Source organism: Lemur catta, chromosome 21, assembly GCF_020740605.2.
Source record: "Lemur catta isolate mLemCat1 chromosome 21, mLemCat1.pri, whole genome shotgun sequence".
In the NCBI taxonomy this organism is placed as follows: domain Eukaryota; kingdom Metazoa; phylum Chordata; class Mammalia; order Primates; family Lemuridae; genus Lemur; species Lemur catta.
The window spans coordinates 27,468,839-27,492,539 of record NC_059148.1 but is presented as its reverse complement, the minus strand read 5'-3'; the positions used below and the strand labels follow the sequence as shown (position 1 = coordinate 27,492,539).

General features: G+C 41.6%; 2 protein-coding genes across 4 annotated transcripts in view; both read right to left on the bottom strand.

Annotated features, from left to right (window-relative positions):
* The window catches only part of CCDC62 (coiled-coil domain containing 62), a 32,116-nt gene extending 25,920 nt beyond the window's left edge, over positions 1 to 6,196 (bottom strand). For both annotated transcript variants that reach the window (XR_006730740.1, XM_045534923.1), the window contains exons 1-4: positions 6,045 to 6,196; positions 3,632 to 3,824; positions 2,531 to 2,697; positions 655 to 756 (exon numbers count right to left, since the gene is read on the bottom strand). Coding sequence is in view for 1 of the 2 variants with exons in the window: in XM_045534923.1 (XP_045390879.1) it covers positions 655 to 756; positions 2,531 to 2,697; positions 3,632 to 3,824; positions 6,045 to 6,080 (498 nt within the window). In the remaining variant the exon portion in view is untranslated. The remainder of the gene's footprint in view (positions 1 to 654; positions 757 to 2,530; positions 2,698 to 3,631; positions 3,825 to 6,044) is intronic.
* Positions 6,197 to 8,595: 2,399 nt separating this feature from the next.
* On the bottom strand, positions 8,596 to 19,982 carry DENR (density regulated re-initiation and release factor). 2 transcript variants are annotated; one of them, XM_045534924.1, is made up of 8 exons: positions 19,811 to 19,982; positions 18,917 to 19,031; positions 15,459 to 15,478; positions 14,674 to 14,758; positions 13,322 to 13,405; positions 11,066 to 11,182; positions 10,235 to 10,374; positions 8,596 to 10,124 (listed from the first exon to the last, which is right to left on the bottom strand). In XM_045534924.1, the coding sequence occupies exons 2-8, from the start codon at positions 19,020 to 19,022 to the stop codon at positions 10,080 to 10,082; spliced, it is 597 nt and encodes a 198-aa protein (XP_045390880.1). In that variant the 5' UTR covers positions 19,023 to 19,031; positions 19,811 to 19,982; the 3' UTR covers positions 8,596 to 10,079. The 2 variants fall into 2 exon arrangements, with proteins under 2 accessions (XP_045390880.1, XP_045390881.1); XM_045534925.1 differs by having other exon boundaries at positions 19,748 to 19,920.
* Between the last annotated feature and the right edge of the window lie 3,719 nt (positions 19,983 to 23,701).

Genomic DNA, 23,701 nt, shown 5'->3' with positions numbered 1-23,701 from the left:
CTCTTGAATTTTAAGAACGGTTGCCCCTGATCACTTCAAAACATTATGTGCTAGGGAAAAAAATCACATGAATTAGCGTGACTGTCCTGTTATACCACCATCATTCCCCTAGTTACCAACTGTCACAGACATGTGTTACAGCCCAAGAGACCGTATATTACTGCACAGCGCATGTTAGTGACTACATCAGCCGCTTGACTAACAGCTTTTCTCTCCCTTAAAAAAAAATATTTCCCAAACCTTCCAGTGGTTAGGAAAATTTCTTTTTTAATTTTAAAAAAGGAAAGAAATTTTAACAAGCAATCTAATTGCCAATAACTTTAAGAGACCTAATAATGGATACCTGGCCCAAAAAACAAGGTAATTTGTTAATTCCATGCTAATTCCATGGCACGCCAGGCCCTGAGATGGGCTTTGGAGACAGAAGACCGGAAGTGGAGACCTGCCTCTTCTTTTAATGCCTTGGGAACATCATTTTAAATCTGTGTCCCTCCTTTATGAAATGAGTATTATAGAAAACAAGAGCATTTTCTATGTACTGTGTACACTGGTAGCTTTACGTTTCCGGGATGCTATGGGACTTAGGTGAAATAATGTATGTGACTTTGTTAACTACAAAGTGCTCTGGCAAAGGGAGGTATTGTTTTTAGTTACCTTTAGCTTTATCATTGTAGTGAGAGCTTGTTCTCGAGCTTGCAATTGTCCTACCTGAGCAGAAAGTTCCACTAATGTGTTGCTCAGGGTTTGGTTTCTAGCCTGCAAGGGAATGACACACACACAACACGACTTGAGTCCTTTTAAAGCCACAATCTGTCCTCACTCTTCTATTTTGTTTTTTCCTTGTTTAACTTTCTTTAGTAACAAAGTAGGCTAAAAAAGCAATCATCAAAAAGGAATACAATTCCTTCCCTTCTGTCAAAAAAAAAAGAATATAAATACAAATATCTATTTCTACATCATTTCTAGTATCTTCTCAATACTTACATTTGCTCTACTGAATTATATTGGTTATGTTCATAAACATGTCTATTTCCCAGTATCTTTTACGTACAATTTTAGGTTGGGAAGAAGGGAGAAAATGAATGAATGAGAACTGGCTTAGTAAGAGATTTCCTTTGCTGAAATACTGTGGCATTGATGAATTCTGTGAATTTTTAAAAAACTCTGTGTTGAAAGAACTTCACACTGAGGTACTCCCACTTACCGGTTGCTGTTTTTTTTTAAAACCAAAGCACCTTATCTGATATAGTTACTATGTACATGATGTGTTTGCTAGCTGGAAAAAAATAATAATCAGACTTTTTAAAAGAGACCTTCAGGAGGAAACTTAAATGCATATCGCTAAGTGAAAAAAGTCCATCTGCAAAGGCTATATACTGTGTGATTCCAACTGCATGACAGTGTGGAAAAGGCAAAAAACTATGGAGACGGTAAAAAGATCAGCGTTACCAGGGGTGAGCGGGGAGAAAGGGACGAATAGGAGGAGCACAGAGGACTTTTAGGACAATGAAACTATTTTGTATATACTATGATAGTGGATAGGTGTCATTATTTGTCGAAACCTCATAGAATATAAAACTCAAAAGAGTGAACCCAATGTAAACTGTAAACATCAGGTGATAATGACGTGTCAATGAAGATCATCAGTTATAACAAACGTCCCACCCTGGTGCAGGACGTGGACAGTGGCTGTGTGTGTGTGTGTGTGTGTGTGTGTGTGGACACAGAGGGTATGTGGGGACTCTCCTACTTTCTGCTCAATTTTGCTGTGAACCTAAAACTGTTCTAAAAGATAAAGTTTATTAGCTACAAAGATAGCTTCCATTTTTTATCCAGCATATCAACAGATTCTATAATGGTTTTTAATTATTTTATAATTAGAAACTATCCAGAATAGTATTCTAAGAAAAAAAAAACCCTAAAATAGAATCTATCATCTTATTATGAATTATTAAGACTCACTATCTTACCAAGACCTACACTGGATATCATTACGTAACAAGAATACGGAGGACATAACAGAAAAATAAGCTGGCTCTCGCTCTGTGCCTCTCATAAGGCACAAGCTAAAAAATACGGGATCACCAACTGGTTAGAAGAGAAAACTGAAAAATCAGTCCTACAGACTTTATACCCAATATGCCACCAACATGGTGTAGATATGACTATCACCTAAGACACAATAATTTAGGAAACATAATTGGAAGCCACCAAAATTTGATGATACTCATCTCAGCCTTTGAGAAAGGCGTTCTAAAATAACCCGTTGTTGACTAAATGGTAGATGCTACTAACCCAAGGGCATAAGAGTTACAAAGGGTTGAATTGCAGCTGGATCTCCAAGACAGCAAAGTGCTGTGCAGCGAGCCACAACTGCAGGATGAATGCGAAACCGTCATTGTGAACGGATGGATGTGCTTTCACACATATACCATGTGCATTTTTCATGAAACATTTAAGTCTAATTTTTCAATAATTGAAACACAAACAGCATTTGGACGAGGGAAGCCAACCAAAACATAAACCCAACCTCCAGGTCTTCGGCGAGGAGAGAAGAATGTGTTGCCTTCTGAACCATTTCCTGAAGCTGTAGTTGAGTCTTCTGAAGAGATGTTTGGCATTCAGTCTGGTTGGATTCAAGGGTTTTTACCTTCTTCACGAGGGACCTGATTATTTCTGTTCTTTTATGCAGTTCGCCTGAGGGAAATTTCGCCAAGAACTTATTTGTGGTCAGATCTGGAGCTTAAAATGCATTATTTTCAAAATTGGTGGTTAAAAAGTAAAAGTGTGCTAAAGACTTTTTTAAAGGAGAATTCTTTTTTTTTTTTTTTTGTGAAGTGAAATGCACCATACTGTACCTAATCATGAAATAAAACTGACAACAATCAGAAGCCCCCTGGATGTCACTTCCTGAACACAATCTCTCCTATTTCCACCTTCCCAACGACCACCCTGATCTTACAGGAATCATTTCCTAGATTTTCATTATAGTTTTACCACCCAAGCCTGAATCCCCCCCAAAACAGAGCTTAATTTGAGGCCTGGAGTTTGAGACCAGCCTGGGCAACATAGTGAGACCCTGTTTCTAAAAAAAAAATAAGAAAAATGAGCCGGGCGAGATGGTGTGCACCTGTGGTCCCAGCTACTCAAGAGGCCGAGGCAGGAGTTCGAGGCCGCAGTGAGCTATGATCATGCCACTGTACTCCAGCCTGGGCAACAGAGTGAGACTTTGTCTCTAAAAAAAAATTAAGTAAATAAAAATAAAACAACATCAAGTTCAATATCAGAACTTTAAAATCTTCAAGTCAGTTCAAAAGAAATGGCTAGTCATACAGCTTCTTTATTCATATTCTTGCTCAAAACTTCCTTCAGATTCACCCTCGGTGCTCACTCCATGTTAGCTGGGGCTCCACCCAGCACCCTTTCTATATTTAAGTACTTGTTTGCCCTTCATTATTTGTGTGTGTGTTTGACTGTGGCTGGTCATAAAGTCCTCCTATCGGCAATGAGACTAAACTCCAGGACGGCAGGGACTGCGTCCTTCATTTCTTCTCTACCTTCCCCCTGAGCCCTTTCCACATGTTAGCGTATACAGAAGTGCATAACAGATGTTGCTGAATGTATTTCTGACCTTCTAATTTGCTGCAACGTTCCTCCAAAGTCAACACTTTCTGCCGATCGTCTTCCCATGAAAGAAGTTGTCTCTGGTGCACTGTGACCATATCATTGAGCTCTTTATCTCGGTCTTTTAATTCTGCAATGAGCAACTGCAGCTCCTTCCGTTGTTTCTCAACAGTAGAAATCTCAACTTCTGACCCGATGTTCTAAACACAGAAAGTGGTTTTACATCGGAACAAAACTAATCAATAACATAAACCAGCCAAGGTATATTTTCCAAATAATTATATCTTCCTTCACTGCCAATTCTTAGTTAAATTAAGTTTTATTGTTACTATTATTTACAAGTTTTATTATTACAAACATGGCATCAAAATTATGTGTACTTGGCCAGGCGCGGAGGCTCACGCCTGTAATCCTGGCACTCTGGGAGGCCGAGGCGGGCGGATTGTTTGAGCTCAGGAGTTCAAGACCAGCCTGAGCAAAAGCGAGACCTCGTCTCTACTAAAAAAATAGAAAGAAATTATATGGACAACTAAAAATATATAGAGAAAAAATTAGCTGGGCATGGTGGTGCACACCTGTAGTCCCAGCTACTCGGGAGGCTGAGGCAGAAGGATTGCTTGAGCCCAGGAGTGTGAGGTTGCTGTGAGCTAGGCTGACACCATGGCACTCCAGCCTGGGCAACAGAGCGAGACTCTGTCTCAAAAAAAAAACAATTATGTGTACTTAAACAAGTTCAAGTTCAAACCTGCCATGCACTCTGCCTCTATTATTTTCTGTCACGCCCCACACACCACGCTGAAAAAAGTGTGACTGTTGCTAAAACCCACTGGCTCACCACAAAAAAACCCATTTCTGCATTTTTTTTCCCTTTGCTGTCATTCCTTTCCTGGAATCCTCGAGGAGAATCCTTTCCTCCACCAATCAGCGACATTACCCCCACCTTGCCCCAGCAAGTATGGAGTAACCAAGTAAAGGTAAACATGAAACAGTTATGGTTTAAATATCGGTTCTTACTAACAAATGGGAATTTTAATCTACAAAAAGAGAATGAAGTTCCACAGTGTTAAATATTTATTATAACCACAACATTTGAGACATTTATAGTCACTCAGTCTACCAAGGACAATTTAATATTGTCACTGGTCCAAACTCAACATACCTAATTAAAAACCAAGTTTTCTAAGGAAATTTTGCACACATACACAAAAGATAATAGTATGATAAACTCCCATATACTCAATACCTAGGTTCTACCATTATCAAGATTTTGTAACACCTGCTTCAATTTTCCTTTTTCTTTTTGTTATTGATAAAAAATTTCATTTCATGCTTACATACTTCAGTAAGCATCTCCAAAAATGAACATTTCTTATATAACCATAATGCCATGTTCATTCCTAACAACATCATCTACCATAATCCCTTTTAAGCACGCATCATTTTAAAGTCTAGTGCACTGAATTTGGTCTGACCCAAGTAGCCATATAAATAACCCGTGGGCAGGTTACTTCTCTAAGCCTTGGTTTCCTCACCTGTCAAACAGTAACAACAGCACTTTAACATCTTAGAGTCACGTAGATAAAGCAAAATAAACTCTATATTAAGCACAAAGCCTGGCACATAGCAAGCCCTCAAGAAACATTAGCTATTACTAAGACTGTGAACCACGTTTCGAATTATGGTACCGTCCCTGTCCATGAAATAAAGAACTAAAAGTTTTGCTTTAAGAGTTCCACCTTGGAGACAGTAGTTAAAAGTTCTCCAGAGGCTCCTGTACAGCATTACAGCTTTTGAAAAACGAGATTTCTAAATAAGAATGATGAATGAATTATAGTTACTTACTAGTAACTAAACACAGAAAATGGAATTTGGAGTCAAGGGGTTCCAAGTCACAAGACTTAACTGAATTCCAGTCTTTGGTTATTGATTCATTCATTTATGCAACAAATATTATTTATTGGGCGCCAGTGGCTGGGGACACAGTTATGAGCACACCAGGCAAGGAAAACAGGCAATAAGCCAAGGACACAAAGAGTTCATCTTGTTATATACTGATAAGTGCAAACCCTGGGCAAGTTCACTTTCAAGATTTGTTAATAAAACAGAGTTATAAAAGTGTCCCTCCACTCGCCAGGCTAAGTAAACGAAGGACGTCAACCCAGGTGTACAGAAGCGTCTACAAACGCCAGTCGCGTCCTAGAAAGTGCGCACCGGGTACTCGCGCCTCTTCGGCCCGGGCTGAATAACCAGCTTTTGTTAGGGGAAGGAAACGGACGTGACGCTCCGTTTTTGCTCTAGGTACCGCGTGTTGTTTTAAATTTCACGCAGAAACCGTCCTTTAAAAGCAACCTAGGTCCCGCCCCCCGTGCGCCGTCCTTCCAGCCGCGCCGGGCGGGAGCGGCGGGCCGGCGGCCGCCCACCTGGCGCCCGGCGAGGAAGGTCGCCGGAGGGTTCATAGGTGTTCCCTCCGCCCGGAGAGTCGGTGCGGGCAGCGTCACCCGAGAAACGCCATGGGCGCGCCTGCCCGGAGCGGCGGGGGCGAGCCCGGAGCCCGGCGCCCCGCGCGCCCCCAAACCGCCTGCCCGGTGCGAAGGCGCCGAGCGCCGGCCTCGCGACACTTGGCGACACTTGGAGACACCGCGCGCCGGCGCCGAGGCTCCGGGCTCCTGGCCGCTTCAGTCTGGGAATGGATCCGGCGCCAGGGCCCTAAAGAGCCGGGTCTCCACCACCGCCCGGGGAATGCACAAGCGAATTAAAGGCTGCTCGTCCCTGTCACCCTCTTGCTCGCTCCTGTGCACGCCTGGCACTGACAGATGAGTGGAGGCGGACGCCCAGCCCTCCGGGTCACGTCGCCGGCCAGCCTAGCAGACCGCCCTAAACCAGCATACACGGATGAAGGGGGGCGGGGTTTGCTCTTGAATAGTAATGAGAACCGTGGCACTTTGTCGTGACAACATTTACCATATGCTGGGTTGAATCTAAGCTCTTTCACGTGTTATCCCATAGTAACCTCTTCATGCCCTTTCACCTTCACCAGACGTTCCGTGGGAACCGGACCATGGAAAGATCATGCTTCTCACACTCTGAGCTGGTCGCCCATCCCAATGCTTAACCCGTTAGCACTACCGGAAAGACAAGTTACCAAGTACAGTCTTATTTCAACTTTGTTGGTAGAATATAAATTAGCAAATTATGCCACTGTGTTCAAAAAAGACAATCTGAAGATGGAAAAACAAAATTAAGGGCCGGGCGCGGTGGCTCACGCCTGTAATCCTAGCTCTGGGAGGCCGAGGCGGGTGGATCGCTCGAGGTCAGGAGTTCGAGACCAGCCTGAGCAAGAGTGAGACCCCGTCTCTACTAAAAATAGAAAGAAATTATCTGGCCAACTAAAAAATATATATACAAAAAAATTAGCCGGGCATGGTGGCGCATGCCTGTAGTCCCAGCTACTAGGGAGGCTGAGGCAGTAGGATCGCTTAAGCCCAGGAGTTTGAGGTTGCTGTGAGCTAGGCTGATGCCACGGCACTCACTCTAGCCCGGGCAACAAAGTGACACTCTGTCTCAAAAAAAAAAAAAAAAAAAAAAATTAAGATTTCTTGCTTTGAAGCTTTACTGATAGGCTCATGTTCAGGAGAACAAGACAATGTCTTAGAATTTATCAAGAAAGCAAATGCTGACTAGTTATTACACAGCCCATCAGTAGATGACTATGCAGTAAGTCTTGGCGGTGGAGTGAGAAGGATGAAAAGGAAGGTGGGTTGAATGTCAACTTTTGAATTGAAGAGCATTTTAATTCACATGCTTCTCAGATTTCACCACTGTAAGATTCCGTATTTTTCCAGGAATCCCTAAAGTGCCATTGTTCACCAGGCAACCACAAGCCTTTAAAAGGATGTGTATGAGAGTAAGAAACGAGGCTAATCTTGACTATGGTCTGTAAATAGTTATTGAATGTGGTAAGAGGATTACAATAACCAGGTGCCAATCAAAAATCCCAATATTTTATGTTCACTCCCCCCACGGGTTTTCTTTAAAACAAAAAATCTTTAAAGATGTAACTTTAAAAAATGACATAGGCCGGGCGCGGTGGCTCACGCCTGTAATCCTAGCACTCTGGGAGGCCGAGACGGGTGGATCGCTCGAGGTCAGGAGTTCGAGACCAGCCTGAGCAAGAGTGAGACCCCGTCTCTACTAAAAATAGAAAGAAATTATCTGGCCAACTAAAATATATATAGAAAAAAAAAAAATTAGCCGGGCATAGTGGTGCATGCTTGTAATCCCAGCTTCTCGGGAGGCTGAGGCAGTAGGATCGCTTAAGCCCAGGAGTTTGAGGTTGCTGTGAGCTAGGCTGACGCCACGGCACTCACTCTAGCCTGGGCAACAAAAGTGAGACTCTGTCTCAAAAAATAAAAAATAAAAATAAAAAAAATAAAAAATGACATAAATGAAAGCTACAAGAATTACACTGCATCTGATTTTATACTTACACAGGATCTACTTCAAACCAAAGTCCTGAATGGATTTATTCCAGCCTCCTTACTTGATTTCCTAAGTAAGGGAATTTTGTACATAACAAAGACAGGACTTAAAAGGTAGAATTCATTCTCAAAATAGTAATTTGACAAATTTAAAATAAAAGAAAGATACCACAGATTATATATTAAGCAACAGCTGACTTACTGAGGCTTTTAACTAAAAGGGAGTTTAAAATCACATATTGTGGGCATCTATTTTTTAAAAATGAATGAAACACTCAAAACTGTATTTGCATTTGAAGTTGCAAGCTTAATCATGAAAAATCTCTTACATGTAATATAAGGCTGGTTAAAGGGTCACATTCTTTTTGCTAAAAATGATAAGATTGTGAGAATGTATAAAGTCAATCCTTGAACTACTAGTACATTTTAATCAAAGATTATAAACCATGTTGCATTTTAAATTTCAGGTCAAAGAAAAAGATTCACACATATGTTATCACAAGGACAATTTTAATCCTGCATTTTCCTGCAGTAACATCCATTGCCAGTTATCTATGGATTGAAACTGCATTCTAAGAACTGTGAACATTAAGAAATGTTACATGAAGTCACATGTGTTGATACAGGCATCTCCCAGCACCAATGGAATACATACATTAACATATACCAAATGGTCTTGATGGATGTGTTTCACCAGATAATCCTATTTAGAATTCACAGTTAATGCAGAATTTTTAAATTTTATATCTTTATTACACATTTTTCTAAGACTTTATTTAAAAAACATTCTTCAAGATTGTAATTTGCATGGCAATAAACAATGGTTTCATACATTCTAAGTTTCTTAAAGGTGTCTATAGCAATTTAAAATACCGCAAGTCTTCTTTTCAATTTGCAGCACCTGACAAAGTTTAAATTTATTTAATGCATCCACTAAAGTTGTCAGTTTCTCTTGTGAGAAACGTATGTTTCAATTGTTACTTTCCAGAACATATAGTGAGCATGGGTTTATATTATTTTTAATTGGTTAGCAGAATTTTACTCACATTACTTATAGCTAGAACAAGAACTCCCAGCCTCTCTGAATGGCCTTCCACTCAGAATAATGATAATGACTATCTAAAATGGATTTGGGTCCGTCCCCATTTAACATTACCAAATATGTTTCCATGTTTCCATGACCAAACACATTCTTAGAAAATATGAATTTTAAACATATACATAATATTCTATCACATGATGCACCATCACCTCTTTAACCATTTCCCAATTGTTCATTTATATCATTTGTAATTTTGATATTAAATATAACATTGTGGTGAACACCTTCATTCATTAAGTTTTAAGCAAGATTGACTATTTCTTTAGGATAACGTCAAAGAAGTGGCTTACTGGGTCATACAGTGCACATGGTTTTAAGGCTTTTAATATACTTTACCAAAGACTCTCCAGAACAGCCTGAACAACTCCTAGCAAGAGTATGTTGTTATGCCCACAAAGTGGACTTGGTAACAAGGAAGCAACTTCAACCATAAATCTGTTAGATTCTCACCCAGCTCAAAACTATCACACCAAAGAAGCAAGGAGACATTACTGGTGAGGAAGCCAAATTTTAAAAAAATCACTCAGCTTTAATCAGTAAAATAATCAACAGAAATGCTTCCCACAAAAACTCTACAGGGTTTTTCCAAAAATAAAAAGTTAAAAAGAGAGAAGGATAAAAGTCAGTACCAAATGACCAAAATTTTTTATTTGACTAAATTCTATCTCATGCATAAGCATGACAGTCTCCCCTGTTTATTAGACTTTGGCAATAAAAAAACAAGCAGCCTTGTACAGAACAGTGAAAACGCCAAGGATGAGGGTGCTCTACAGTTTTACTGTAGGATAAATATATATATATATTTAAAAGGCCTCTCCCCCTTTGGCCGTATCAACTTTCAGTTCAGGTCATTAAATACAAACAAATTTTCAAAGTCACTTCTTTACTTCTCCAAGATCTTCAATGCTGTCATCATCTACCTATAAAACACAAATAATTACATTTCATGAATTGTGGTAGCAAATAAAAAAAATGGAATAATCTGCCTTAAAAACTTATTTCTATATATACATGTGTTCCATGTACTTACCTCTGGCCACTTTTCCTGAATGACATCAATTATGTCATCTGTAAAGTCTCCCTGAATGATAATTTCATCCTCCCCTGTTACTGAGGCACCACAGGAGAATTTCTGAGCAAAAAATCTTTGTGCTTCTTTAAGATCAATTTCTGTTTTTTTAAAAAAAGAAAGAGCAAGACTATAATTGGAAATGTGCATCAAAGATAAATTTCCATTTTGAAATTTAATCTGCATTTTAAATTCATAAAACAGATTGTGTTAAAGGGTTTTGTATTTCTTTCAGAATAATTACAAATCATCATAGGCAGAGATCTTAACAAGCCTTAATATTTATAATGAGGTCCATTAATTGCTTTTCAATCTGTGCTGTCACATGAGGGGACCATGGTTTAACTTTCACCCCAGTTTTAGTTTCATTCAAGGTCTGCAGGAACCAAAAGGGCTCTAAAAGCAGGACATTCTGCCACTACCCACCTGCCCTCACCCTCCACTGTCATTCCCAGAGGGAACAAAACATTCTGCAACCCTTTGCTACCATGCCTGCATAGGATAGAGGAGCAGCAGTGGATGGCTTCAAAGGGAATCCATCCTTTCCAGCTTTCCTCATCCTACATAAAATGTGCCCAAGCACGAATTCTGGGAAGGAAAAAATAATACCAGTTCCTTCTACAAAAAATTTTCAATTTCTCCAAAATTTGATTTTGAAGCTATAGTTAGAAATGCAAAACCTCATTTTGCATCATAGCAAAAAACAGACCTGTGAAGTTTCCATGATCCAGAGAAAGACAGAGACAGAGAATACAGTTCATACATTTTAAACATATTTAAGCCTGAACTCACCGAAAGTTGCAAGGCCACATACTCTCGTCACGTATTTCTTCTTTGCTCTGGGGATTTTGGCTATGGTAACCTTCTGTGGGACAGTCTTCTTTTTTTGTTTTATTTGACCCCTTCCACCTTTATTTATTAAGAAAGAGCTTAGCATTAATTGTTTTTTGATATAATTATAGAATACTAAGTCTTTAAATTTGTTAATTTTCAAAAGGTTTAAGTTTCTGTAATACAAAATTAATAAACACATGCATATATTCACCTAATAAACATTTATTAAGTACCTACTATGTTCCCAACACTGGGCTAAGAGCTGAGGACACAAAGATGGACAGAACATAGTCCCTGCCCTCCAGGGACTCACAGTCTAGTGAAGAGAGTAAAAAAAAGAGTTAAACAATTACAGTAATCTGATATTTACCAAAATAGGACCTATGAATAAGGCACTACCATAATTTTGCAGAGGAATGACTTACTCAGCTTCCAGAGGACAGAAAAGGTTTCCTAGATGAAGTGACATCTAGGTTGGGTTTTGAGGAATAAGGAAGTGTCCAGGTGAAGGGGAAAGGGCTGGAGAGGTATAAGAAAGGACATTCTAGGGAAAGAGAACAAATACAGAGATAAGACAATGCATCTGGAACTTTGGGAACTACACTTGTCTTGACTGAAAGATGCTAAAGAATATGTAGCAGATGAAGCCAGGAAAGCAAAAGATTACATATCAGTCATTAAAGGACTGGTACGTCAAGCTCGGGTATTTGATTTTATATTGTGGAAGAGGAGAAGCCATTGAAAAACTTCACAAGACCGAAATAACCAGATTCACACTATGTCAAGGTCACTCAATGGTGGATCTATACTTAGGCAGAGCTGTGAAGAGTAAGATTGACAGGCCACTAAGGAGGCTCTTGCATTATTAGCCCAGGCAGAAATTATCAAAATCTAAACCAAAGCTGTGGCAACAATAATGGAAACCAGGCACAGGATAAGAGGAGGAAGGAGGAGAAAAAACAGAATTTAGAATTGATTAAAGCAGGCAAAGAGAGAAAATCTAAGATGGTTCTCAAGTTTCTGGCTCAGATGATTGGATAAACTGTGCTGTCACTACCCAAAGTTGAGAAAATGAAAGACATTGATTTGGGACTTAGTAAGTTTAACTTTGGAAGTGCTGTGTTTGAGGTGCCTGTGGGACTGTGCACACTTCCAATCTAGAGACACGGGCCAGATTTGGGGAATTTTAAGTGCATAGTAGTGGCAGAAGTTAGGGGTGTAGCAGAATCATCCCGAAAAAACATGCAGAATGAGAAGGTAAGAGGGCCTACGACAGAATCCTGAAAAACGCCAACTTTTAAGAGACAGAAGGAAGAAAAGTATGCACAGAAGACTAAGGAGAGTGATAGGAGAAGTAGGAAGGAAGAATGCCACAGAAACCAAGGAAGTACAACACTTCAAGGAGGGAAAGCTCAAATGCTCTTATTATTCAGTGATTACCAAGCTACCGGTGAGCCTGGCTAGGAGAGTTTCCGTGGCGTGAAAGCCGGGTTAGGACAGACTGAGGAATGAATAGTGAATGACAGAGCAGGAAGGGGTAGTAGCAAGTCTAGTCTTAGTAAGTCTGGCTAAGAGGGGAGGGGGAGGGATAAGATTGAAAAACAAAAAAGACATAGGCTTTAGGCTTCTGGGACTTTTTTTTTTTAAAGATGCAAAGTCCTGAAAATATTTATAAGCTAATTTTAGCCATAGGGGAGAATAATTAAAGAAGAAATAGGCAGGGACAGGATCCACAGCACAAGGAATTAGTTTTAGAAGAAATACCAAGTCAAGTATACACAACAGCTGTAAAACAAAATTTTCAACTGAGCTATCAGAAAGTAATGAGAAGATGAAATCTTTTATAAATGTCCTCGCTCCACTTAAATAGAATACACAGGAATTTTAACTGGCTGCCTGCTTTTTATATATATACAGGGCAAATAAGCATGTTTTGTTAAGTACAATTTACTGATAAAGCCCAAATCATATCACATCTGATCATGATCCTGAGAATACGGTTTTGTACCCCTCTGCATGATACACACATGGCTATTCACAGGCGTGATCATAGCCCCCTACAGCCCCTACAGCCTGGAACTCCTGGGCTCAAGCGATCTCCAGCTGGAACTACAGGCAGGCGCCACTGCACCTGGGGAACCCTGTTAATTACTTCTAACTTCTACCAGAGGGAAGGTATGTTTGTACAATTCCAAACGTGAATTAAGATCTTACCTCTCTTTTGTTTTTTCTTTTCCTCCTCTTCCCCTGCTGTTCCTTGACCCTCACTAATTCCAGTTTCTTGTTTGGGTGAATTTTCTGGATATAAACATGAAATCCAAAAGCATTAACATCCATCACATAATCATGTCATACTAATGTTAAAAAAAGAAATCACCTTTGAGCAACCTCATACTCAAATAAGACGTTTTACCAATAACAGAGCACAACATCTGTTGAGAAAATGATTATATTGCTAGACTCCTATTCAAGTCTAAATCTAAAGTTATTATGGTAAATGTGTAGTAACAGGAGAGAAAATAGAGTCTTTGAAATGTGCAGATTAGGATTTCTTTAGCCACATGAAAGGAGCATAAAACACTCAGGTATTGCAGGAGTGTTCTAGCATCTAAACATACTAATCTTTCTTTTTTTAAGAGACAGGGTCTCACTCTGCATCCCAGGCTGGTGTATAATGGTAATCACAGCTTATAATAACCTCAAATTCCTGGGCTCAAGTGATCCTCCTGCCTCAGTCTCCTGAGCAGTTGAGACTACAGGAGTATGCTACCACACCCAGCTAATTTTTTTTTTTTTTGGTAGAGATGGGGTCTCTCTATGTTGCCCCGGTTGGTCTCAAAATTCCTGGCCTCAAGTGATCCTCCTGCCTCAGCCTCCTGAGTCCCTGAAATTATAGGCATAAGGCACCACACCTGGCTTCAATATATAATGTGGGAAACTCTATAGCAGCAGTCCCCATCCTTTTTGGCACCAAGGGAGCTCAGATGGTGATGCGAACAATGGAGAACAGCTGTAAATACAGAGGAAGCTTTGCTGCCACCCCCCCCCACCCCAATTCCTAAGTTTCACAGAAAACAATTTTTCCATGGATGGGAGAGGGCTGGGGAGGAGTGCAGAGCTCTGCAGCCCAGTTCCTAACAGGCCACGGACCAGTACCACAGCTCTACAGAACAAAGGAGCCAATTTCTTTTCTTTTCTTTTTGTTTATTTATTTATTATTTTTTGAGAGACTTGCTCTGTTGTCCAGGCTAGACAGTGCAGTGGCATCATCATAGCTCACTGTAGCCTCAAACTCCTGGGCTCAAGCAATTCTCCTGCCTCAGGCTCCTGAGTGGCTGGGCCTGCTGGCTCACACCACCACGCCCAGCTAAGCTTTCTATTTTTTGTAGAGATGAGGTCTTGCTATGTTACCCAGGCTGGTATCAAGCTCCTGGTCCCAAGCCATCCTCTCACCTTGGCCCCTCAAGTAGCTGATATTACTGGCATGAGCCGCTACTTTAAAATAATGCCATATGTGCATTTGTTTCAGGTATACAAGTCTGATGAAAGAAAAAAAATGTTCATACCTACAGTAAGTTTTGCAAACTCTTTTGGAAAATTCTTCTCTAACCATTGTCTACATTTAGCAACATCAGGCATATATTCACAGTACTGGGAGAAAAAGAAAAGAACAAACTGAGTCACAACAAAACATTTTCAGTCAACCAAAACATTTTAATTAAAAATCATTCCCTATGGTTGCTATACAAAGAATGATAAAAACTAACTACTCCCACCTGAATTCTTATCCACAGGAAATCTGTATTCAACCAGGAAATGCCCCATGAGAAATCAGAAATTAAAAAGAATTAGGTACCTCCTCACTAAACCAATTTATTTCCTCTCCACCTAACAGAAGGGCCATTAGAAAAAGGAGCAACAAACAAAAATGTCTATTTCTTGCTTTGGGCACATAAGTGCCTCATTTTTATGACCTGCCCATAGAGCCTGACTTAGAAAGTCTTATATACAATTTATATTGCTTTCTTTCCTCTGTCAGATACGTAAATTTTGGCTTTAAGGTTACTCTTATTTTATTAGTTATTCACAAGTTCTATGTAAAAATCCAAAATGCACAGCAAACTGCAAAAGACGTACACATATGACTCAAGGTCTAAAGAAAAGAATTTTTAAGACTTTATAAAACCATAAAATTATTCTAAATCAAAGTACTCTATAAAAGGTTGAAATTTTACTATCAAATGATAGAAAATTAAAAATAAAAAAATAAAGTTCTAAAGGTAGCTCTAAAATCAAGAGTGACTTTTAATGCAGAAGTTAAAACACAGAAAAATATTTTAAAAGGTCTTACCTCTGTTGGTAATGAACACACTACAGAAATGGAAAGAAAAAAGATTGGAAATGTTAAACATATATGTACATACACATATAGGGCTGATCATTACTTTTATATTTGTCAAAACACTTCATTTCTACTTTTTTATTATAATTTTCTTGTATCACTTTTCCAATGCTACTTTTTTTGAGGTAAAAGACATGGTTACTTGAGATGATACTATCTTGATTTTTTGATTTAAAGAGTGTCTCATTCAGTTGACGGAACATCAAACTATGCTATCTTGCACAGAGTAAAGTCTTACCATAACCATGGGTCCAGTGGGTCCGAAACTAAGCTAAGACGGGAACAATTCCCCCCCACAACAAAGCTTAAGTGGAGCTGATTATTTCTTTTGGTGGCTTTTCCAAAACAGCCGTTAATTTTCATGTTTACTGACACTTTTATAAACTTCAGTAGCACTTTTGCTACCATTTCTTTGCAATATGCTTTTCCTTTTCTTCTTCATATTATGCTACAGAAGATCGTGAAACTATAAAGCTAAAAGGAACTTTGGTTGTCATGCACTATACAGCCTGCACCAGCTAAAGGACTAAGGGAACTAAAGAGCTTCCCAGTTTTAACTATGATTCTACCACTGGGTCAATTGCTTATTTTGTTTTTATTTATTTTTTATTTTTTGACACAGGGTCTTGCCATCACCCAGGCTGGAGTGCAGTGGCATCATCATAGCTCACTGCAACCTCAAACTCCTGGGCTCAAGCAATCCTCTTGGTTCAGACTCCCAAGGAGCTAGGACTATAGGACTACAGGTGCATATCACCACGCCCAGCTAATTTTTCTTTCTTTCTTTCTTTTTTTTTTTTTTGTAGAGATGGGGGAGGGGGGTTGTCTCACTATGTTTCCCAGGCTGGTCTCAAACTCCCAGCCTCAAGCAATCCTCCTGCCTTGGCCTCCCAGAGTGTTAGGATTACAGGCATGAGCTACCATGAGGCCCTGTTTTTATTTTTAAGGTTTAAAATGGAGTAGTTCACTGGGCCCAGTATCTTGAGACTTCCAAGGGAGAAAAGGGGTGGTACACCATAAAATAACAGCAATTACCATACATTGGGCACCTACCATGTGCCAGGCACTTTGCTATGATTTATATATAGTTTTTAAATTTTTTATTTGTTTTGAGACAGAGTCTTACTCTGTTACCCAGGCTAGAGTGCCATGGCATCAGCCTAGCTCACAGCAACCTCAAACACTGGGCTCAAGAGATACTCCTGCCTCAGCCTCCCCAGTAGCTGGGACTACAGGCATGCACCACCATGCCCGGATAATTTTTTCTATATATATTTTTAGTTGTCCATATAATTTCCTTCTATTTTTAGTAGAGACAGGGTCTTGCTCTTGCTCAGGCTGGTCTCAAACTCCTGAGCTCAAACGATCCACCTGCCTCAGCCTCCCAGAGTGCTAGGATTACAGGCGTGAGCCACCGCGTCCGGCCTGCTATGCTTTATATTCATTATTATATTTAATCATCACAACCTTATAAGGTAAGAATTAATATATCTGTATATAGATGAGGAAAATGAGGGTTAGACTAAGTAGCCCGCTTGTATCTGGATAATAGGAGTTGAACCCTGGTCTGTTTTTGAAGCTCATGCTCTTAACCACTAAATTAGATTGCACAAAGTAAGCAAGTGACTTAGCTGTGACAGCCAAGTGAAAATGATCTGCCTTCCCCTCACCCGACTAAGGTACCACCACACTACCACCCATCATTATTTTATATATGGGGCCCTAAACAAGTTAAATAGTTCATCCAGTACAAAGGTGGAAGTGCAGGTTTAATTCGCAGGAACACACCATAAGGAACAGACTAATCCAGTATAAATGGGGCACTTTAAAAGGCACTGGCTTGGACTCTTCAAAAATTATCATTTTTTAAAAAACAGGAATGGGGATAGGCAGTTCTAGATTAAAAGAGTAAAGAGATACATCCATCAAACGCAGTATGCAAAGCCTGACTAAATCCTAGTTAAAAGCTGGGCATGGTGGCTCATGTCTGTAATCCCAGCTACTCAGAAGGTTGAGGCAGGAGGATTGCTTGAGGCCAGGAGTTCAAGACTCTGTAACTAAAAAAAAATTTTTTTTTTTTTGAGACAGAGTCTCGCTCTGTTGCCCGGGTTGGAGTGAGTGCCGTGGCATCAGCCTAGCTCACAGCAACCTCAAACTCCTGGGCTTCAGTGATCCTACTGCCTCAGCCTCCTGGGTAGCTGGGACAGGCATGTGCCACCATGCCTGGCTAATTTTTGCTATATATACATTTTAGTTGGCCAGATAATTTCTTTCTATTTTTTAGTAGAGACGGGGTCTCGCTCTTGCTCAGGCTGGTCTTGAACTCCTGACCTCGAGCGATCCACCCGCCTCGGCCTCCCAGAGCTAGGATTACAGGCGTGAGCCACCGCGCCCGGCCAAAAAAAATTTTTTTAAATTAGCCAGGTATGGTGGCACACTCCTGTAGTCCCAGCTACTTGGAAGGCTGAGGCAGGAGGAAAACTTGAGTCCAGGAGTTCAAGGTTACAATGAGCTATGATTGTACCACTGTACTCCAGCCTGGACAACAGAGCAAGATCCAGGCTCTTAAAAAAAAAAAAAATTTCAGATTAGGTCTCTATTGCACTCACAGAATGTTACGTCCACAAGAACAAAAACCTTTTTGACTTATTCACTACTCAGTCCCTAGCACCTAAAAAAACATTGCTAGGGTCATAGTAAGTGCTCAAAAATATTTACTGAAAAAATTAATATTTACTCTATTACTGTCCTGTATCTTCAAATTTTTCTGAAATTTTCCAAGATGCTAATAACATAAAGCATTTGAAATTCACAAACATTTCTGTACTGAAAATGAGGAAAAGCACTCAAAGGGAAAAAGATCTTGATTAAACCTAATACTTGGAATATTGTTCAAACCAAGAAGACTTTCCCAACTGTCCTAATACCTATCACTCCAACCTCATTTCCCACTCCTTAACTGGTACCCTCCCTACTCTGTACACTATAGTAATTCAAACCCGCTCGTTTGTCCAGACATGCATCAAGCTTTTTCCTGCATAATTGTTCACTTAGTCTGGGATTCCCTTCCCCACTTTCTCATCCAGTTCTTGTCATCCCTAAAAACTCAATACCTTCCAAGAAGTCCTCCTCTAATAGCCAGACTAGCATATAACATCAGACTGAAATAATCTATTTGCACATCTCTATTCCAAATGGACTGTAAGCTTTCCAGGCCAAATTACACAGGTTGGGAAGATCTGTTAACCCATGTCTCCTCCTCACCAGACCCCAGCCACTCCCCAGCTGAGGATTTACCAAATGACAAAGACAGATGGCGGGGGGGAGCTTAATAGGACCAAATGTGAAACTATTACCACAATGCATAAAAATAGAGTAAGAGTCATTTTCTGCCTTCCAACACTTGCCTCCACAATAAAGGACTCGAAGTGGGTAATCGGCATCTAACTTGGCACTGTTCCTTGGGTCGCCTTTGGAATCAGCCCCACTGGATTCAGAAATGTCAGCAGCCATTTCACAAACCTGTACACAAGGAGAGTAACACATTTTCACTATTGTGGACTAAGACCCCAGAAGAGCAGGAGTCAGGTGCTGTCTTGCTGCCTCTCACTAGAAATCCCCCCACCCCAAAGCTGTTTCAATTCTCTGTTAAGTGAGGGATACAGGCTGCACTACATCCATAAAATATGAGCAACTGCAGTACATCATCTCCCTGGTCCTCAGGTCTGCAGGGAAGCAAGCAGCAAATGGACCGTGGAGGATGGGAAAGGTGGGGGGGGGGACACTAGGGAAAAAGATGAAGCAACAAGGATAAAAGGATGGGGTGGGTGACCTCGGTAGACACGGGGCAAAAGGTGTGAGGGGGATCCGGGAGGGATGCAAACTGCAGTGCGAGAGAAAGGCTACAAAGCAGTTGGCGAGGAGAACCTGGAAAAGCCTAGGAAGGGGTGGGTCACCAGAGGTGCCCCGAGTGCAGGGCGTGGGGGCAGCTAAACGGCAAGGGAGGGGCATGAAGAGTCGGGAAAGGGCATGGGATGGGGCGGGGTGTCCAGAACCCGAGGAGGATGAGCAGAAAAAGTGGAGACAGAACAATCAGGAAGGGGCAGAATGTAACAGTACTGAGGGGACAAGGGCCACCAGGTCTGAGGCGAAAGGGTGATCCCAAGGGACCCCAGAAGGGGCCCATGTGGGCGGGGGTGTGGAGACGCCCGGCCCGGCCCCCTTCCGCCAGGCAGCACCTCAGCTTCCAGCACGCTCTCTACGAGCTTGTCGCAAACGAGAGAAGCACGAGGGGTCGTTACCCAGGCGGTCGCACAAGTCCCGCCGCCTCCGCTCCCGCCGCTATCCCCAGCTGAAGCGACACATGCAACTCCTCTTCCCCGGCCAGGGCCGCCCGAGAGCGCCTCTGCCAGCCGCGTTCCCGCGAGACAATGAGCCTTTATCGCGAGATTCAGGCTGCCGCTGGGCGGATGTCGCGAGAAGCCTGAAGGCGGGGGCGGAGCGGAATTAGTGAGCATGCGCCTTCCGGTCCGGGGGCGGGGCCCAGCGCCGAGAGGCGGGATAGGAGGCGGTGCTCGTTACCTGTTGCACGGGACGAGTCGTGGGAGATGTCCGCGTGGAAGGGGACGTGCTCCTGAGTCAGAAATGACTCCCAATTAATGAGCCCGGGGAACATCGCCGCAGTGTCTGGGATGCATCCTGGAGTCCTGACTAACCTCTAGCCTACTGGATAAGTCACTCCTCTGCGGGGAGAATGCAGCTGGACGGGGCGCTTGGTTTCTTTTCGATACCATGCTCTGCATTGGAGGAATTCTTCTTGAAAAGATACTATCAACGCTATTTAAGTTTTTTTCGTCGTCCGCAGTCTCGCCACCTTAACAACAGTGTTTGTCACCTTCTTCCCGTTTACCTGCCCTTATATGTGTTCTAACTTGGAATGACTCTGTCCCATCTCAGGCTTTCTCAGGAGGCTGAACGCCTGGTGGACATAACCACATACGGTGTGTCTTGTTGCCCTTGGGGGAAAATCCGTGTCCGCACTCAGCCTGAATCCCATCTGTGAGATGGGAGTGATAACACTGCAACGCTTGCAGAGATAGGAGGGGTAGGGCAATGATGACCCAAAACAGTGCTCTGTAGATGGTGAAGTTTGTTCTTTCCTGTTGTGCTTAATTCTCCACTCACACCTACCTTATTCTCCTCCTTCCCTGCCAACTTCATTCACCATTGCTACTACCACGCATTTAATTTTCTGTTTACAACGTATATGTTGTGTGTGCACTCGGACATCTGGCACCATCTTTTCCACCAGTCGTGTCTTCCACCCTAACATCTTTCTTAAATAAAAAAGGAGTTCCTCTCCCCCCTCACAAAAGGGTCAATTCTACATGACACTAGTGAAAGAAGAAAAGATCTTGTTCCCACCAAAGCATGTTTGATTGCAATAATAGTATCTTCCGCGTATTGACACCCACACACCCCCACTGTGTGCCAGGAACCCTTCATTCCACAAAATTTTCTTAGGGTCCTATTTGCACCAGCCACTGTGCTAGGCACTGCGAATACGACAGTGAACAGAAGAGCTAAATCCCTATTCTCACTAAATGTTTCAGTCTTAGACATGTTAGCTGATTTAATCCTTACAAAAGCCCTGTGAAGTAGGTATTAATATTATTGTCCCTAATTTCCAGATGGTAAAATCAAGGCTCAGAGGTGGAAATGAATTAAGTTCACATGTGCTTAAGATCACACACAAAAAATAGCCTATTTTATTGATCTTAAGATCCACACTGGTGTTCGGAGCCGCCGTCGCTTTCGCCTCTAGCTGGCCGAGCTCCAGCGGAAGGAGAAGGGAGATAAATAAGGAGGTGTTTATACCACCGCTTGGACAGCACAGACCGCCCAAAAACCGACCCAGGAAGTAACTGGCTACAAAAGCCGTTCGCAGGAGCGCGCCCTCTACTGGAGGGGCGAAGAACCCTCACGGCTGCAGGCTGGTACCCTGGCACTCCGTGAAAGCAGACGTCGTCAGAAGTCCCCTGAACTTCTGATTCGCAACCTTCCTTTCCAGCGTCTGGTGCGAGAAATTTGCTCAGGACTTCAACACAGACCTGCGCTTCCAGAGCACAGCTATTGGTGCTTTGCAGGCGGCAAACACCTGGTTGGCCTGTTCTGAAGACAATCTGTGTCCTATCCATGCCAAGCGTGTAACGATTATGCCAAAAGACATCCAGCTAGTTTCAGCAGTTCAACTTTTCTAAATCAATCTGTTAAATTTTTCTGGACAATGCCAGCATTTGGATTTAAAAAAAAAAAGTAAATTTCTTATTGACAGCAACTAAATGGTGTTTGTACAATTTTTATCATACAGTAGATTCCATCCATTCCCTATACTTTTCCAACTGAGTTGTCCTCCCTGCAAGTACTTATTTTTAATGTTGTCTGTCTTCTGTGCTGTTCCTGTAAGTTTGCTATTCAAATACATTAAACTATAAAAACAATGCACATTTGTCACATGTCAACATCTCTCATATCAAGATGCATTGCAATGGATGGAATCTTAGCCTTGTGTCAGAATAGTTCAGTTGGCAGCATTTTTCTTTCTTAGTGGTGCACAAAATAATGATGCATCTTATAAGTAATGGCATCTTAGACATGATGAAATATGGACAGGTGACCAGTGCTGCATAATAGACCAGTGTCTTCAGTTTCATCCCTCACCCTTGTCCTGCTCTACTCTGTATGAAGAAGGTTCTGCTCCTGTAGGCTGTTGGCCCAGGCTTCCTTGTTCCCTGGCTTCCAGCTAGGATCAGCCAGTGCGAGGCGGCCGTGCCATCCACTCACGTCACCCCTTGAGCAGCATCTCTGGCAGTAGCTGGTTCTCCCTCTGCATTGTTAGGGGATCCCAGCCCCTGGACCCCTATAACATACAACCCTGCCTGGATCTAGTCTCCAGCCTAGGGGTGGTGACAGCTTCCTGCTCTGCATTGTCTCACGGTTTCATTCCACACATAATCAAGTCTCTGAATTAAATTCTTCTTTGCTTTACATACTTATGTGGTGTTCTTTTTCCTGGGTTAATTCTGTCTAATACAGTTGGCATTTAAACCTAGACCTGTACTTCCTGTCACACCCCACGGTCTTTCAGCTTTTGGTTACTAAAAGATGGAATGATATAACAAATAAAGAAAAATCCCAGTGTTTTTTCACTGGGAAGCCACAGACTCTTTGAGAGGCAGTGGAGTTATTGCAAAGGATACAGGAATCCACTTGTGCGCCAAGCATTGTCAATAAATTGATTAAATATCTTTTAGACATAAGTATTCCTATTTTCTAGTGTACGTCACAGTTTTGTTCCAATGAAAGTCCAAAAGTTGAATCTGACTGGCCTGGTTCAAGTTATATCCATTCCTAAATCAATCATCATCACTAATCAAGTCCCAAATCAAGTGTCTGTCTTTGGAGCTGCGTCTGGAGAATGGAAAGAGGGCACATCCCAAAAGAAAACTGAGTCACTATTACAAGATAGAGTGATGCCAATGTAAAAAAGCAGCAGATGTCCACTACAGCAGTCTCATACTCACACACACTAAATACTATTAAATAATCTAGCACCAGTAACACATCAAGTGTGTAGATGAGGCAGACTTCCTTACTAACAGAATCCCGTTTTACTTGAGATGGTTTGTCTAGCTAAAGACACTCAATGCCCCAGCCTTCCTTGCAATGAAGGGGCTATGTGACACAGTCTGTTCAATGAAATGTAGGTTTGTAGAAATCCCTAAGGAGCGCAGGAAGCTTCTGGCAGGAAGCATTGTGAAAGATTTCCAAATGGGCAAACAGGAATCCGGGGTATTCTGTCCAACACACCCTGGGGCGCCATCACCATCCTTCACTGTTAAGCTATCGTACAATTTTGCAAGTTGTAGAAACCGGCTAGTAATGCACATGGTCTCGTCTCTAGCAATGCAAATGAATTTCATCTGGAGGAGCTGCAATTGATTAATTCTCTGTTGATACTGACTTGTTTTCCATCTATTTGGAAATTCATCTCAGCAATCCTGATCGCCTATGTATGCATGTATGTAAGTATGATTGCATACGTGTGTTGTTAAAAATTCTTCTTTGAACTGGTTTTGACATCTTACTGACCCCCTTATTAATTAATGAGTGAAATAAAATCTTGGCTGGGT

Coding starts and splice junctions, on each gene's coding strand:
- DENR (XM_045534924.1), bottom strand. CDS start 19,022: ATGGCTGCTGACATTTCTGAATCCAGTGGGGCTGATTCCAAAGGCGAC. Junction 15,479..18,916: donor TCGAGTCCTTTATTGTGGAG/GCAAGTGTTGGA, acceptor CCATTTCTGTAG/TGTGTTCATTACCAACAGAG. Junction 11,183..13,321: donor AAAGAAAAAACAAAAGAGAG/GTAAGATCTTAA, acceptor TAATAAATAAAG/GTGGAAGGGGTCAAATAAAA.